Consider the following 18,019-nt stretch of genomic DNA (forward strand, 5'->3'; position numbering starts at 1 on the left):
GTCTAGAACCCCATGCTACTATTGCCATGTTTTCTTGCACTATATTCCAGAATTTCCTTGATGAGGCTTATAGTTGGAAATGTGGGAAACAGTTTTCTAGAAGATCTTATAACTACCACTCAGATACAGAATAAGTTACATCCAGTTTAACTTTTGCCAGTTAAGAAAATCTTAGGCCTATTTTTAAAAGATATATTTGTTGTTAATAAATCCAGAGACATAGAAGCATGGAATAGACTGTCTAATCTCAGCGGGAAGGAGGGGGTGGGTGGATAGAAAGAGAGCAACCAAAAAACATATATGCATATATGCATAATCCATGTACACAGACAATAGTATGGTGAAGGCCTGGGACAGGTGGTGGAGGCAGACTAGAAGGAGTCAATGAGGAAAAAAGGGACATATGTAATACTTTCAACAATAAAGATTTTTTTAAAAAGAAATATTTGTTATTGTTGCTATATTCATAAAGTTTAAGAATTTTATAGTTGTCCAAGGAAATTTTACTGTAAAACTGGTAAATTATTACAACCATGATTTTCTATGATTGCTTTACCTTTTTGTTTTTTCATTTTGAAGGAAAAAAAATCCTAATATGGTCTTACTGTTAAAAAATAGCATTCCTCTGTGGAACTGTAGACATCTAAATTACTCTTTTCCTTTGAACCATTATCATACATACATATCATATATCTGGTAAGCTGAAGAAGAAATGTGGGTAATTGAATCCTCAGGTCATGTGTGACTATAAATTTATTTTATGCCATTCTCTGATAAGGAATACATGTGATATGCTAATTTATCTATATAACTATCAAGGATTTTCTAAAATAATTCAACTGGAGTCATATTTTATAGGAGATACAGTCTTTAATTAGAATTAGACTCCTCATTTTATTGGAGAAGTTCTTAGACTTTTTTACCTTTGTATTCCCTGCTTTATATTCTAAAAATGTGAAATTATGATTGAGTCCTTCTTTTAGGGAAGGATTTGGAAAAATATTAGTGCACCATTGGTGAATGTACTGTGGGGGAAGGGCTAATACTTTTTAGAACATTGGGGATTAGTGGTCAAGTAAGTGGGTTGGGAGACTGCATCAGAGATGCCTTTTCAACTTGAAAGCAAAGGCAACGTGGTATCAGTGGGGCCTGTTAGAGGGTTGTGGGGAGTGGTGTCTGGAAATCTATTCAGTGTCCTAAAAATCATATTGTAGATTTGCCTGCTGAGAAAAGCAATACAATGACTTTTAATGACATTTTTGTTTCTTATTGAAAGTAGTAAAAGTTAAAGAAAAAATGAAGAAAAATTTTTATAATGTAGTAGTAAAGATTACTATGGTTTTCTTTCTCTTGTTTTTGGTATATTCTATATATTTTTCTACTTACTATAATGTAATAGTAAGCTTTTTTATAGGGCTAAGACTGGCATACTATTTGTTATGTCACTTTACACTTTTATGATGCATGCATGTGTGCATGCGTACACGCACAAAACATTACAATAGTGGTTCTCAACCTTCCTAATGCCGTGACCCTTTAATACAGTTCCTCATGTTGTGGTGACCCCCAATTTCATTGTTACAAATTGAACATAATTAAAGCATAGTGATTAATCACAAAAACAATATGTTATTATATACGTGTTTTCCGATGGTCTTAGGCGACCCCTGTGAAAGGGTCGTTCAACCCTCTAATGGGTTGCGATCCACCGGTTGAGAACGCTGCATTATGTATGATATGGCATTCATATCAGATTATACCAAACATCAATGAGAAGTGCTTGGCAGAATTGTGTTTGCTTTTATTTTTATATTTGCTCCAATCGTATAAATAAAGATAATTTTAATTTCTGGGGAATGGAATAAGTCTCATGACTTTAGTTTTCTTCAGTTAGTAACACACAACATGAGCACCAGAGAGATGAGCCATCTGTTCCTCCCCTTGTGGTTCACTTGTCTTTCATTTCATCCACTCCGAGAGAGCTATGTTGAAGTAGGACAAAGGTATCCATAAGGAAAATTTCCAAAGCCACAAAGAGGAAGTAACTGTCAGGGAACAGATAGTGTGATGGGAAACTATGTTATGCTGCCTCGGGATGTATGACACATTTGTTCACCTTACTTGAGTTTCTGGAAACCACTGGGGGGGGGGAGGGGCACATCATTAATTTCCTTTAGCTTGCTGGTACTTTATTTTGCCACTCACAGAGAAAATTTACAAAAAGGGGAAAGAAAAGATCTCAGAACTCACATAATAAAGATTTTTTTTTTTGTAATTTAGATCAAACCCCAGATTTTTAATTCTCTACTTAAACAGCTTTTGTTAAAATTACTTTTCATCAAGGTTTTAGCAAGTTGATACCTTACTCTGCATGTGGTTTCTGTGGACTGTTTTTATATACTCTTCCTATCTATGTGTTTGTTAGCACTGTTTTGGGGTCAGGAAGTCCTTTCTTATTTATAGTTCTTTAAATATTTTCATAGTTCTTGAAATTAACATTAGGTGGCTATTTTGTGTGAGAAATTGTTCTAGGTAAAACAAGACATTTTCTTCTCCAGCAAATACTTATGCTCTGATAGAAAATAAATGCAATATGGGTATAAGATAACCGTGATGCTCTTCAGAGAAAACTTTGTGCTATGGAAGGTAAGGTGAAGTGGCAGCAGTGGTGTGGCATTTAAGAGCCTGGTAGATCACATCTCTGGGAGTGTATGGAGAAAATACCGTGGGAGTACTTCGACATAAAACTGGTGCAGATGACAGTTAAGCAGGCTGAGGCATAAAACTTTGTATCAGAGAAGAGAAAGAGGTGGATTAACCCAAGGTATGGATCAGGAAAAGCAGACCATTCATATAGCTTGAGGGGAGCACAGAAAAGTGGTGTGAGAAGTCCAGGAAAGATAGCTTGGTCCCATGGAAGGTAGAAATAATTGAAGAAAATATCTATAATAATAAAAGCGTAATATGCTAATTAGACCTGACAGCTGAATGACCTTCCTGATGTCCTTCCGGATAACCTTCCAGATGAAACTGGGGCTGTGAGGGCCGAGGCAAGCCACTGCAGCTGCGAGGGCCAAGCCCCTTGCACGAATTTCATACATCCGGCTGCTAGTTTATTTTAGGAGAATTTTTAACTATATTCTGTAAAGTAAAAACACTAACAAAAGCCATCTCTGAAGTGTCAGATATGAAACAAAATTAAATGGTGGCCTATTAGGAATTGCAAAGAAAAAAAGTCAATCTAGTTTTTGAAATAATGTTGTTTCAAGGGCAAGTTTGTTTTGTTTGTTGGTGAGACTCCTCTTCTGTCAAATTACCCCCGGCTATAAAAATATAGTTTGAACTTATAATGTTTCAAAAGAAATAGAAAAAAAAAAGAGAACAGAGTTCTATCTTCTGGTTGCTTCTATATGAATCTCACAGCAACAGTGACTTTCTGCTTAGTTCACAGAACTTGTATTTTATCTTAAATGAAAAGAAATGTAGAAGTAGTTTTTTTTTCTTTTCTCTTTCAAGTAATAGACTAGTCTATATTTTTAAGATTTATTTTACAAAGGGATACTTGTTACAGATTTGGTTTAATCAAAAGACCTCTAATACCCAAGACAAAATAATTTTCTTTATTGAAGTAGATATTGTTAAGCTTTTAAAGCAGATGAAAGTACCAGCGATCATATTATAGTGTAGTAGGTTCTCATAATAAATTTTCCATATAAAACTGTTTGCTGAAATCATCAAAGGGATGTTGTTAACCCTACTTTGACATTGCCACAAAGTTGAAATAACTTATTTAAAAAATATTTGGGAAGCTTTATTGAATATATTGAGATATGGTTTGCTGTACGTAGTCCTTTTCTTCCTGTAAACTGCTGTTATAATCATAGATTTTAAAATCCACATGGCTTCATTTAACGATATCTAATTGCTAGCCTAATTCACATTCATTCTCCCTTCCCATATCAGGGCCACATTCTGGTCAGAAATACTCCACACCAGAAATTACACAGTGCTCTCATGGCTTACTACCTTTGTTCTGGTTCTATCTCAGCTTTACTTTCACAATTACCTATACCCTGGGAGATTTCTCAGCCCCTTAAATTCATTAAGAGTAGGATTGTATCATCTGTATCTAGATCAAGCTATATAGCAATCAAGATTTGCAGAATAAATGACTAAATGGATGAATCAAATACTTGCCCATTGTTTACTGTGGAATTATCGAAGGCCACATAGCAATTGGATCATAAGGCAAGAGTGGAGATTTTGCCTTATTAAGATGGCTATCAGTATTATATGGGAGAAAGAAGAAAGACTGCTATGACGAATATTTATACTTTTAAATAGAAGGGGTAGGTAATTAATAATTATAGTAAGTAACTGATTTTTTAAGAGTTTTAAAAAGTAAATGTGGTAGGCTTTGCCTACATGTCTTATTTCTCACAACAAAGAAATAAATTTAATTGAAAATTTTTAGAGATGAGGAAACAGATTCAGACAGAGGTTATGTAACTTATTCAGGACTACCAGGAGAAGAAGGGAGTGAACTCAATACTATCAAACTTCTGAACCAAACTCTTTAATATAGGATAGTTGGTAAATTAAGCATAATTATCTTTTGACTATCTCCTGGAATGTGTCATAGGGTATTACAATTGAACATCATGGGTATATTTCCTGGTTGAGTTATGTTTAAATAAGGCATTTGTAAGTTGTCTATTTAAAATTATTTATTATAGAAAGCAAATGTATTTACCCTAGGGGCAGCATCCTTATTTTGAGGGGTACCCTCTTGCTCTTGTTCAAGAGTATACTATAGGGAGCTCCCAGCTCATCTTTCCCAGCCACACTTCCGGGGCTTTGTCTCCCTAGCCATGTTAGTGGTGTATTATTATGTTTTCTTTAACAAAATAAAAAAATCCTTCATTGGTTACCTATTTTAGTGAAGTTTTTTGAATGACATAGTTTGCTAAATTCCTTTTTAAGTGAGCCATTCCATTTCTATGAAGTGGCATGGAGCAGATTGAAAATTGCCCTCTGCCTGAGTCTTGGGGTAGATCTTTCCTGGGCACACTCCTGACTTGTCTGATAACTTGGGGAGATTCTCAGTCTTCATTGACATTTGGACTTTTAAAATGTGCTTCATTCTCCCCTTCGAAGTACTGAAAACTTAAAAGCATCTGAGCAAAGGAATGGGTAAGATCCACTTTTATTTAAAACTCTCAGGATCCATCTTAATCATAGTCTATTCCTAAGAGTCTGCTCAAATTCTTAGGAACTATAATATTCACAAGATAAAAATAACTGTTTGAAGTAACTCTATTTACCTATCCTGGAGGCCGCTACATCAGAAATTCTGTGAATGGAAATTGCTCTTTAACTAGATGTGAGTCTTATTTTAAGTGCCACTGTTTATATTTTTATGTCTTGCCTCATTTTGTATGTTGATTTTGTTTTACCTTATAAAGATTAGAAAGAGCATGCTTTAGCTTTTAAATGTGAGAATTGAATTATTAATAGTTTTTAATTAAAAAATGGTCCTCTCCTTTTTTTTCCCCAAAGCAGTACATTCTCATAAACTCTGGACCTCACTAACATAAAGTGTCATTTAAACTGTTTCACTAATTAAGCATGTAAAGCTTTTCATTTTTCTTTGATTTATGACACAGTTTTTTTTCAAAAAAAAAGAAAATGCAAAATTTACATGCAATCTAATTAGATTACGTTCTTTTTCTGCCCCCTCCCCCATATTTTGGTGGAGGCTGCTAATTAAATCTTGATTTATTTTGTATTTTTAAGATTTAATTTATTACATCGAGATGGTTGTATTGCCCCCACCATATCCTAATATACAAAAAGCCAGTGGCCAAAATAACCGGATGGACAACTGAACAGCAGGCTGTGTGGGACGACAAGGCCAGCAAGGGGGTTAATGAGGGATGACCAAACGGCAAGGGGCTCAGTTAGGGGCAGTCAGGCAGGCAGGCAGATGAGCAGTTAGGAGCCAGCAGTCCCGGATTGTGAGAGGGATGTCAGACTGCCAGTTTAGGACACCCCCCAGGGGTCCCGGATTGGAGAGGGTGCAGGCTGGGCTGAGGGGACCCCCCCCCCATGCAGAATTTCATTCACCGGGCCTCTAGTTGTATAATAATCATCTACTCATGCCTTTTTGCTCCACAATATGTTATACCTTTATTAATGGTGGGATTGTATCATTCTTCATCAAAACCTGTGCACCCCGAGTCTCCGAATGATGTTGGCTGTAGCCACCATAAGCTTCAGTGCTTATTCATGAATAGTGCAGCATCATCATTTCAATTGTGTTAATTCACTCTGGCTCAGTCTTGCATTCTGTGCAGTAATAACTTGACTTTTGGAGAAATTGATTTATACCATTTTAAAGAAATACAGTGTTAAGTGATTGAGTGTAGGATAAAAGAGGTACTTTGCTCCTTAGATGATATTCTTGACATTGCTTATACATTGTGTGTGTGTGTATATATATATTAATGTAGCTAGCTTTCCTTCTTCTCTTCCCCATCTCTGTTTTCTTCTCTTTTCCTCCCTTACCTTTCTTCATGGCTCCTCTAATATTAACATCTTTACTGATTTACCCAGTATTGAAATCCAGAAGCTACTTTGGAATACCTGATATATCAAAATACTTTTATTTCATAATTATTTCTTAATAACAAAATCTCACACAAAACAAAATTTTAAAAAAGGACTTGTGATGGTTAATGGGAAATGTGTTAGTAATTAGTCAAAATAAAGTAGCTCTTACACTAAAAGTGAACGAGTATTGCAAAATTTCTTGTAAAATTAATTACATTTATAATTATAAGATTATTGGGTCTTTGTAGACATAATTTTATATTTTCATTGTTTTGGGGTAGGGAGTTTTAGTGATGGAAACATTCTTAATTAGTAAGCATCAAATCTTTATTAAGCAGCCATTATTGTTGGTCTTATGATGAGATGTAATCAAATGAGCTTAGGGAGAATTGGACAAATATGGGTAAGTTTTATAATAGGAAAAAACATTTCAGCTACAAAGAAGATGTATAGTTGTTGCCCTCTTTCCACTGTAATCATGGTTAGAGATGATTATATTCTTGGCATTTACTTTTGAATTAGGAAGTTATTCAGGAAGTTATTTTTTTAAAGCTCTTTCAGTGTTCAGAGAAGGCTAGGAAATTAAAACACATAATGTCTAGAAAATATAGTAAACAAACAAAAAAGAAACCCACACAATTATATGAAAAACAAAACCTATTTGCCCTGGTAATAAATTTATATGACATCAGATAGTAGAATTATCTGTGTGTGTCTTTTTTTTTTTTTCATATCTTGATGTTGATTGCAAGCTCTGTAAATCAGTCTTTTCAACAATGGATTTCCAAAATAATCACTTACACATTTATGGTATGTATGTGCATTTAAAAATTAGCATGGAGGGACCTGGAGAGTATTATGATAAAGTTTAGCAGCTAAACGAAATAAGTGAGGCAGAGAAACACAAGTATCTCATGATCTCACTCATGTGTGGAATATAATGAACAAAATAAACTGATGTTGGTGTGGGTTAGAAGGGGTCAATGGGTGGGCAAGGGGACATATGTAATACTTTCAACAATAAAGATTTAAAAAATAAATAAAATAAATATAGTCTGTTATATGTGGAAAATAAGGTAACATGAAATTCTTGCATTAATATACAGTATGTTTAACAACTTGAATTTAAGTTGTTTTTAAAGACTAAGGCAAAAGTCACTTTCATTGCCTTAGAATGCAAAAAGTCAAATAAAGATTTGATAACTCATTTGCCAGAACAAGAAAAGTAAACTACACACGTTTTATAATTAAACAGTGGTTAGATATATAGATACTAGTGATTACTAGAGCTTCAGGGCTGTAAATTATAAAGAGACAATGTTACTATTTCTGTTTTAAAGTTTAGTGTCTACATAGCCAGTGGGTTAAATATCCAAAATGGGTAATCATTGGCATTCTGCTTCAGACTTTAGATCTTAACAAATATAAATGGAAAACATTTGGATATGATTAAAGAACAAAGAAACAAGGGGATGGAGAACAACCAATTCAGAAAATATGAAACAGTTGGTTTGCCCTAATTATAGCCATCTTCATTTTTCTTTTTTCTCCTGTATGTATCAGTTGGAGTTTCAGTAGAAAATTAACCCTTTGCCTAATTATAGAAATAAATTTGGTGCAGATTTTCTAAAGTGACTTTATACTTTTCCCTAACCTCAGATTTCAAAAGTCAGTTGCAGTTTGTGTTGGCCACAATGCTTTCCTTTGATATAGTTCAGCAGTTTACTTTTCATTTTCTAAGACTGAATTTCTTATATCTACAATCATCTAAATGAGGGTGTGTTGACATAAATGAGAAGATCAAAGATTCAACTAATTGAAGAAGTTTCACATTTGAATTAGAGTTGTACGGAAATGTGGCTGAATCTAAGCAAATGATGAAACATTATGCATAATGATAATGATTTTGCAGATTGTTTATTGTTGCTAGTCAAGCAGTAAAATAAAGTCTAAGTCCTGACCCTTCTTTTCCATGAATTTTCTCATAGCTAATAAAGGTTATGAAAATTGGGACTTTTTGGTTTTTCTAGTAGAGATGAATTTATTGATATGTAGATTACTTTATACTTGATTGCTTGCTTTTCATTCTTTTTCCACTTTTTATCACAAGTACTGTCATTTATTCTGTATTCATATCACATAAAAAGTTACATTTTTTTTTGTAATAAACTATTTAGAAAGAGTCATACCCATTGACTTTATTGACAGGTGTATATTATATGATCTCGTTGGTACCTAACATGTTTATTTTTGCTTGTTATTTGAGAGTCATTAAATACAGACACATAAGTAAAAAAGAGAAAAAAGAACCAAAACTTTCAGTGTCAAGGTTTTGTTGAAAGATTGTAGGATTTTATATACATTCCAGATTTGATAGCTTTCTCTGTTAATTTTCCTCTGTATTTACTTTTAGTCCTGAAATAATTATTGTACCCCCAACTCCTTCCCTTCAGACCCCTCAACAGGCACTCAAATGCAGCTGAAGCTTCAAAATGGAAATGTTGTATATTTATCTATTGAATGCATAAACAGGAATATAAAGAAACAAGGTCACTTCAAAAATTATGATTTACATACACTCTGGCTGGCTGGATTGTTGTCCTGTGCACCATAAGGTTGCAGATTTGACTCCCAGTCAAAGCACACACCCAGGTTGTGGGTTTGATCTCTGGGTGCATACCAGAGGCAACCGATGGATGTCTCTCTCTCTCTCTCTCTCTCTCTCCCCCCCCCTAAAATCAATTAAAAAAAACAACAACACACATATCCTTGGCTGAGAATTAAAAAATGATTAATATTATTAAGGTTTAAGCTTATGAAATGGTAGGAAGGAGTGCAGATGATACTGTTATTTTGAAATATGAGTCATACTTTATATTATGTCTTAAATCATGTCAAAATCTCCAGAACTTAACCTGGACATTAGAAGAGAGACAGTATCTCCATTTCCCTTGATTCCAAACCATTTTAATTCATTTTGGCTCCCCATTTCTTGTGTGCATTTTTTAATCCTCTCCCAAGGATATTTTTCCATTGATTTTTAGTGAGAGTGGAAGAGAGAGAAAGACAGAAATATCAATGTGAGAGAAAGACATCGATTAGTTACTGTCTGCATGAGCCCCAACCAGGGCCCGGGCCAGGGAGAAGCCTGAAACCAAAGTTTGTGCCCTTGCCTGGAATTGAACCTGAGACCCTTTAGTCCGCAGGCCTATACTCTGTCCATTGAGCAAACTGTCCAGGGCAAGCACCCCATTTTTTTATAACAGGAGCTCTTAACAAGGGGAGTACATGAGAATTGCTCATGGAGCATCTAAAATATGCACATATTTGGAACCCATCATCAAAAACTCTTAATTTTTCATAGGAGTGGAAAGTGTATTTGACAAAAAACTTTTTCATTATTTCAGATGCCTCTGTGTCATGTTCCAACCAAATATTCTCATCCTGTCTTAAGCCATTTCCTCCACTCATCTTCTGTTCTTCTCTAGCCATGCTAAACTTAGGTATTTTATAAACAGTTTTATTCCACATCTCTGTGCTTTTGTACATGTTGTTCCTACTCTCCTGTTTTCTCCATTCCAAGTCCCAAATCTGTCAAACAAATGCTTATCTTTCTAGATTCTCCTCTAATGACATGTCTTTCCTTATTCCCCCATGTTGAAATAGCCAGTCTGTATTTAGCATTAATATTTCATTACTTTTTTCAGTGTCCCTCTCTTCCATTAAATTCATGTAATTTATTTTGTTCTTGTTTATGTTAAATGACTATATGGATTAGTAAGTGAAAAGCCTGTTAGGAATTGAAATGTACAACTTTTTATGCTCATTATTTTTTAAGGTCATTATTAAATAGAGTTTCATGATCAACCACCAACACCTAGGTGGATACTGTATGTAATTTTATTTTTCATAATATATGGTACTATTTAAACATATATATTTATTTATTTTTCTTTTTTTTTTACCCCCTTGTGTCTACAGGCGAAATCTCACAAAACTGTCCCTTATCTTCAGTCACATGCTGGCAGAAATCAAAGCAATCTTTCCCAATGGGCAATTCCAAGGAGATAATTTTCGTATCACGAAAGCAGATGCTGCTGAATTCTGGAGAAAGTTTTTTGGAGACAAGTAAGTAAAAATCATTTTCTAGTTTGGCTCCATCTTTGAAGAATGACTTAGTCCTTCCTCCATTTCCATATGGTATAGATTTTAGTTAGTAGTTTGAAAATTTACTTGAGTGTTTTTGATAAGTGTTTTGATTGCTTATTTTTCTGTTCAGTGACCACAAGTATACCTCAATAACTGAATAGTTTTATTTTATTACCAAGTAAATATCAGTCATACAGCATTTATTTCATGATCATTCATTGAGTTAGTTTGCTCTAAGAAGTAGGCGTATGTAAAACAGTTTCTGTACATGAGATGCTCATAACTTTTTATAATTTAGTAAACACACAGGACATATGCACAAAATAAGAGACAAAAAAGATAATTATGAAGATGGTGTATTAGTTGTTCTGACAGTTTAGCGGGGAGAGGTGCTTCAGAATTTCAGGAGTCAGGGGCTGCTTCTTAAAGGAGGTGGTGGTTAAGCTTGGTTAAGGCCTGAAATCCAGGTGGGAGGAGGCCTTAGAACCTTGATTCAAGCTTTCTTTGTATCATTGCACAGAAAGGACATATGTGTAGTAAACAAGGAATATAAGTAAGATAAAGATGTTTTCCTTTAGGTACTTCCTGCTCAGACTCAGGTGAGTGTGGTAAATAATAGGAGTTAGATGTTTGAAGCCAGCATAACTTAAAACTTACAAAATTTAAAAAGAATTTGTTGGGAATTCCCAGTAGGTTGATCAATACCTGAACATCAGGAGGCAAATGTTTTCTTCTGTAACCTTTGGAAGGTCCCTTTGATGAGAGTGCACATCAAAATGTCCTTGAATGTAGGCAGAACCCCAGCTGAGTATTCAGGAGGAAGAGATTGCTTACACATGGATTATTGTTTTCATCCTGTAGTTAAAGGCCTATGTTTATACACTAACTGCGAAATGAGACATATAAAATGTTGGTATATGCTTTTGGTAGTCTTAGTTCTCTGATGGTGGTGAATTAACTGTAATATTGTCCTTGTTTTTTTCTTTAGGAAGTGCTATGTTTATCTATAGTTACCACCATGATTAGAATATACTTACAAAAGCAAAGCACATTTTATTACATACATAATTTTTGGGCTTTGAGATTGTGAAAGTCTTTTTCCCACTTCTTAAATACAATATATTTTGCATTATTTTTGGCACTAAAGAAGGAAATGCCACTATTGTCATTACTAGGGACATTCTGTAGTCCAGAAATCTAGCTATTTGCAGTGCTCTGATATCCAGTCACAAATGAGGAATTAAAAAAGAAATAAGAATAACAGCCAAGAATGTATTAATTACATATTTGTGAATAGTAGAAAGGAGAAAGGTGTTGAGGAGTTCTGAGAAAAAGAGAAGATTTCTGGAAGTTGCAGTTCAAATGTCAACACTGAGCCTAATGCAAATTGTTTGGTTACCTTCAAAATAATTCTCATCTTAACATTTTAAGAAAATCTATAGGACAAATTGTGGTATTTCTTTTTGAAAACTGAAAAATTTAGTGAGTCATGAAATTACTTGTCAAAAGGTCAGTAAAAACTGGAAAGATTGATCACACATTTTTCAAGAGAGGAGTTTGTTTTGTTGGCACCTTAAGCCACAGAGCATTATGCATTTGAGACATCTTTATTTTCCTTTATTTATAGCCATAGACATCAGGGAGCTGAAGTTTCTGTTCAACTGCTACATGAGTGAAAGTGCTACTAAATTAAATGGGATTTCTTGAAATACCGATTAAATACTCTCTCTACCTCCCAAATCCTTGCACTTACATCTCCTGTCTTCACTTATTTAAGAAGCTGCTTAGTTTTTCTTTAACATTTTTACTTTTGGGATGAGAGCCAAAGTTAAAACTCCTTCTGGAATTCTGATATAGTTCTGTAGTCATCAAAATTAATGATTCTTTTAAAGATCATTGGAGAAACCGTCTTTATATTCTCTGTGGGTTTTCAGCTTGTCGTTCCACAATATTTTATTGAACGCGAGTGAACAAATGAATGAATGATATAGCCTTTCAAAAGGTTGAATTCGTTTATCTTCCTTATGCTCTGATACTAGTTTGCATTTCACATAACTTAGTTCTTGCATGGAAGCATTCCTGTCATTTATCATTTATCCAGCTTTCCACCGAGGTCACGTGAGAATTCTTTTAATTGCCCTAACTAGCACCTTTGAATAAAGCAGCGTTTTTGCCCCAGACTGAACCATTGAGGGGTTAGTTCCAAAAACCAGCCAAACAGATTATGATTTTTATAAAGCAGCTTTTAGCTTAAGGATTATTGCGACTTTTTACCCCCAAAAGAACTATCAGTAAGAACAAATTAAGATTGACTTAAAATTGGGAAAAAACTATTTTTCAAAGGACATTGTAAAACTTCTACAGGCAATTTTAGGATTTAGGCCTTATAAAAACAGGCAGCAGACATAAAATCTTTAGGTGTCATGCCTAATGCTTACTTTCTCTGCTTCTCAACCTTTTTGAAGTCATGGCAGGGCCCATCTCTCTGCTCAGGACCCAAGCTCAGCTGTGCAGAGACCTGCCTGCTTGAGGTCCTGAGGGGATCAGTAGAACATGTTGTGTCAGGGTAAACTGGTTGGGAAGTTCTGTATTTGTTAGACCCTTATGCAAATGGATTGAATGTTTTCATAGTCGAGTTCTGCTTTTGCTTACTTAGTCATTGATCAGGAGATGGTAGAAATATGTAGGAAAAGAGAAGTGACATTATTGAATAAACTAGAGGCCTGGTGCATGACATTCGTGCATTCAAGGGGGTCCCTCAGCCAGACCTACACCCTCTTGCAGTACGAGAGCCCTTGGGGGATATCCTTAGTGCTGCTGAGGAGGCGGGAGAGGCTCCTGCCACTGTGCTCGCCAGCCATGAGCCCGGATTAGGACTTCTGGCTGACCAGCACTTCCCCTGTGGGAGCACACTATCCAGCAAGAGGAAGCTCCTGCATTGTGCGTCTGCCCCCTGGTGGTCAGTGCGTGTCATAGCGACCGGTTGTTCCACCATTCGGTCGATTTGCATATTACCCTTTTATTATATATGATGATGATGATGTGTCTAGTAAATTCTGCAAAATGAGGCCAATACAAAACTGAATCTTTGTGCTGTAGATTAATAATTTGTAATCTAGAAACTTTAGCTTTAAGTTTCAAGAAATGTGTTACTAGCTTTTAAAGGAAAGACACATTAATATATTAGACTCTGGTGACATCATTTTTCTAAGCAGGTCAGATAGCAGTTACTGGGCTACTCCTACTAAGTACTTTTGACATTGTGGAGATTCAAACATGCATTTCTAACCAAATTATAATTCAACAAGAACCTTGGATTCTAACTCCTGAATATTCTTATATGTCCTCTCTTTCCCATCTTTGCTTCAAGTTCTGTTCTTCAATTTCAAATTCAGATTCTTTTCTGACTTTGTGGTGGGTCTTCCTGTTTTCTGTAACAACCTATCCAGTTGTTTTTCTTAGTGAGACCAGTGACCTTTCTAAAGAGTAGAACTAATCATTCTATTTTGTTTTCCTGAAGTACTTCTATAAATCCTTATTGATTCTGGGTTAAAGTCTAAAATCCCATTAACATGACAAACTTTAGGAACTATTCTTTCCAGCTTCATCTTTTTGTACCCAGCTCATCCTCAAAGAAATAAACTATCCATCACTCTACACTTATTTCATAATGTGCGTCTTCTCCCTCCTACCCCAACTCTCCTATCCCCCCACCTGATTGTGTTTGTTTCTCTTTTTTGCATTTACTGGGTGGGAAACCAGTTTCCCATGATCTACCCAGTGTTGCCACTTTGAAAGCTTTCCTTGACTATGCTAATCTAAGGTGGACACCCTTGCTCTGTGCTTCCAGATACCTGTGCTCACATCTGTCATACTAGACCACAGAGGACTTCTGAGATGTTTGCATTTCCCTGTAGAGTAGGAGGGTTCCTTGAAGGCAGGAACGATGCCTTACTCATCTTTCTTTTCTCAGAGCCTGGCACATATCCTGGTATGTGTAGGCACTAATAAATGTTATCAGACTGTATAAATAATTGAATGGGTAGGTGGATGGGTGATATATATTTCTGATCAATATTTTCAGTGACTTATTCTCTACAAATTGTTGTTTTTATCATCAGTTCCCAGAGTTCTACTCCCTGAATGCCGCTTTCCCTCTTTTTTACCATCCTAGATTTTGACACCCTTCTTCAAATCTAGCTTAGAAATCCCCCTATTGTGGTTGTTCTCAATAATGTACATCCTGTTATGCATTCAACTTTAATTACTCCATGCTTTGTGTTCCTATTATGTTTTAAATACATTTATATTATTGAATGTTTATTATATGGGTCTTTCCACTTCATTATGACGTGTTTATTGATTTTTTTATTCAAAAATTAGTGAAAAAATTTATTAGAGTTATATGTTGAACTCTGTATTTATTGCTTTCATACAAGCTAACCCTATTTTTAATATAATGTTGAATCATTCTTTAAATGGTTATTGAATTAGTCCTTTTGGTATTGTAGTATACTTATCAGTGATAGTTGAGTTCCTGGCATATTTTCCCAGCATTTAAGTTCTCTCTTCCTTTACCTATGTCCGCCTGTTCTTGAGTGAAGTGGATAATTTGGCTCTTTCCTGACACATCAGCAATTGTAGGTTTCTGTGTCCTTACTCTTATTGCTCTTTCTTAGTGAAAATTTTTATAATCTTTGTCAACAGAGTTATTACTAATCTTTCAATGTTCACCTCACTATGGTTCTCTCCTTATTGTTGTTACTAGATATCTTTTTTAAACTCTTCTAAGCTCTTGCTTAGCCCCTGACATTATTTTTGTTGCTTCATTAAGATTATTTGTATAGTTATCTTCTTGTTAGACTATAAGCTCCATGAAATCAGGCTTATTTATTAATCTTTGAATTTCCTGAAGTAGCTCAACACAGTGTCTTATGTTTAGATTTTCAGAAACTGTTGTTCATTTAATTGAAATGAGTTAAGGACACATGCCCTGGTTGTGGGCTCAATCCCCAGTATGGGGCGTGCAAGAGACAGCTGATTGATGATTCTCTCTCATCATTGACGTTTCTATGTCTCTCTTCCTCTCCCTTTTGTTCTGAAATCAATAAAAAATATAAATTTTAAAAAATAAATAAAATTGTATGTATCCCTGTATAAAAGTAGGGTAGAATGTAAGGAACTGTCCTGTTTACCATGGGCGGAGATCTATTTAAAGCTCACTTCATTGCCGCTACCTTTGATTTCCTGGGGAAGTGGTATGGACCTCCTTTGGTTTCCTGTATTTTCACTTTTAACAAGAGACAAAGGACAATGGTTGCTTTACCTTTCCAATGAGTGAGATGCTTGTTTTTCTAGCATATTAATGATCAGTTTTCCCTCTAGTCAAACACGAGGCAACTTAGTCATATTTAATTAAAGGAGGGGTTGCACGATAGAAATTAAGGACTTTTACAAGGAAACTGCAGCAAGAGCTCTAGAGAGCAAGGGAAAAAAAAAAACTAAAATAGAACTCGAGGAGTGCATTTCAATATTTCTATTTAGTCAAATATTATTACCTGTTTTTTTTTAAAAAAATCAAGGTATCTTTATGTCAATGAGGAAAATAAAATTATAAGTCTGTTTTGTTCAACTCATCCTAACATAGATCTTAGATATAAAAAGAAAATAAAATGCCAAATTATAATTTTCTGTCTTTTAAGAAGTATGTATTTAATTTTAGGAGGACAGTATATTAAAAATGATAGATACTTAAAATCACTTTGACCCATTAGGAGAGTTCCTGAGGAATTATTTACTAGACTGGTCAAGAATGCTCAGGCCCGTGGAGGAGCTGGTATTGTGTGTGGGTTGCACAAATGTTAATGAAGAGTCTAGCAGTCTATTCAGTAGAGAATGCGATCTTTGGGACTGAATTGTTCTGGTGTCTGCTGTAGAGAAAGATGCAACGTAACTTCAAGGTTATATAATTGCCATTCATTTTCCCCTCTTCCCCTCCTTTTTTCCTTCTCTCTCTAGTTGAGCCCTGCAATAAATGACATTTACCTCACTAAATCACCAAGATTTAGGTTCTGGTTCTCATTTTTAAAATCTCATTTTATTAGAATGAAGCATATGTTTAGAGAATGGACACAGTTTAGCTAAGCTCACAAGCTGATCTGTAACTCTGTAACCAGAGTAATGTTTTTTGTTTTGTTTTTTTAATTTACCACGATTAATGCCACTCTTAAGCAGATGAGGGTACTTGTATCACTGTAGATAAATTATATGTGGAGCCATATCATATCCAGAACATTTCTTGGTGAACATGGAAATCACTATAAGAATTGTCTGCCTCTAGGACTAAAGTAATTATTATTCTCTCTCTTGGACTTTGCTCTGAAAGACTTGTCCATTTCTGCCCTGTTGGACTACCTTTTCCATATGCAAAGTTGCATTTTTTTAAACTTTCTTTGGAGGCCTGAGAAAAATGGGGACCATTGATTGGTTTTAAGTGGGTCACTATTGCTGAATATGGATAATGAATTTGAGCAGTGGTTTCTAAACCCATTCCAATCGAATCACTTATTACTAAGAACTTTTTGAGAATATCTGCCTGCCTGTCAGTCTCTTATTAAATTAAAAAAATAACGACTTTCACAGCTGAAAGCTTTTTAAAAAAGAAAGGGTTTATTGAGCCATATGCTATTCAATGTGGGACCAAGTTCTAGGGCAAAGGCTAAACCACAGTAGCATGACTAGGTAGAAAAGACAAACATGTCCATTGTCTTAGACATGATTGTTACCTTGTACATTTATATTTTGGAGAAGAAAAGTATAAGTTGTGTGGAAAAACTTATATTGGTTATAGATAAGGGGAGTGGGAAAATGTGGAGTAGCGCAGTTTTATAATAGTGCAAAATCTGTAAGAAATACTAATTTTTGTTATTGTTGTTAATCCTCACCCAAGGACATTTTTTTTTTGCAGCCATCAAAAGGAATTTTAATATCTTTAGATACTATGGAGTGATTCTCACAGTATTTTTTTTTCTTTTTTTTTTAAATAAATCTTTATTGTTCAGATTTTTACAGGTGTTCCTCTTTTTTCCCCCCATTGCTCCCCTCCACCTGGTGCCCGCTGTACCCCAGACCCTTGCCACCCCACTGTCCACACCCATAGGTACTGCATACATGAATATAAGATCTTTGTCCCATCTCTTTCGGCATCCCCCCACACTCCTTTCCCCCAGAGAATTGTCAGTCTGCTCCATTTCCATGG

At 35.1% G+C, this 18,019-nt stretch overlaps 1 protein-coding gene across 1 annotated transcript in view; it reads left to right on the forward strand.

The window, feature by feature from the left end:
• CBLB (Cbl proto-oncogene B, E3 ubiquitin protein ligase) overlaps positions 1-18,019 on the forward strand; it is a 226,773-nt gene that overhangs the window by 89,460 nt on the left and 119,294 nt on the right. The window contains exon 3 of the mRNA XM_006762650.2: positions 10,594-10,740. Coding sequence (XP_006762713.1) covers positions 10,594-10,740 — 147 coding nt within the window. The remainder of the gene's footprint in view (positions 1-10,593; positions 10,741-18,019) is intronic.

The sequence above is a fragment of the Myotis davidii genome, unplaced genomic scaffold, assembly GCF_000327345.1.
Source record: "Myotis davidii unplaced genomic scaffold, ASM32734v1 scaffold738, whole genome shotgun sequence".
Classification (NCBI taxonomy): Eukaryota; Metazoa; Chordata; class Mammalia; order Chiroptera; family Vespertilionidae; genus Myotis; species Myotis davidii.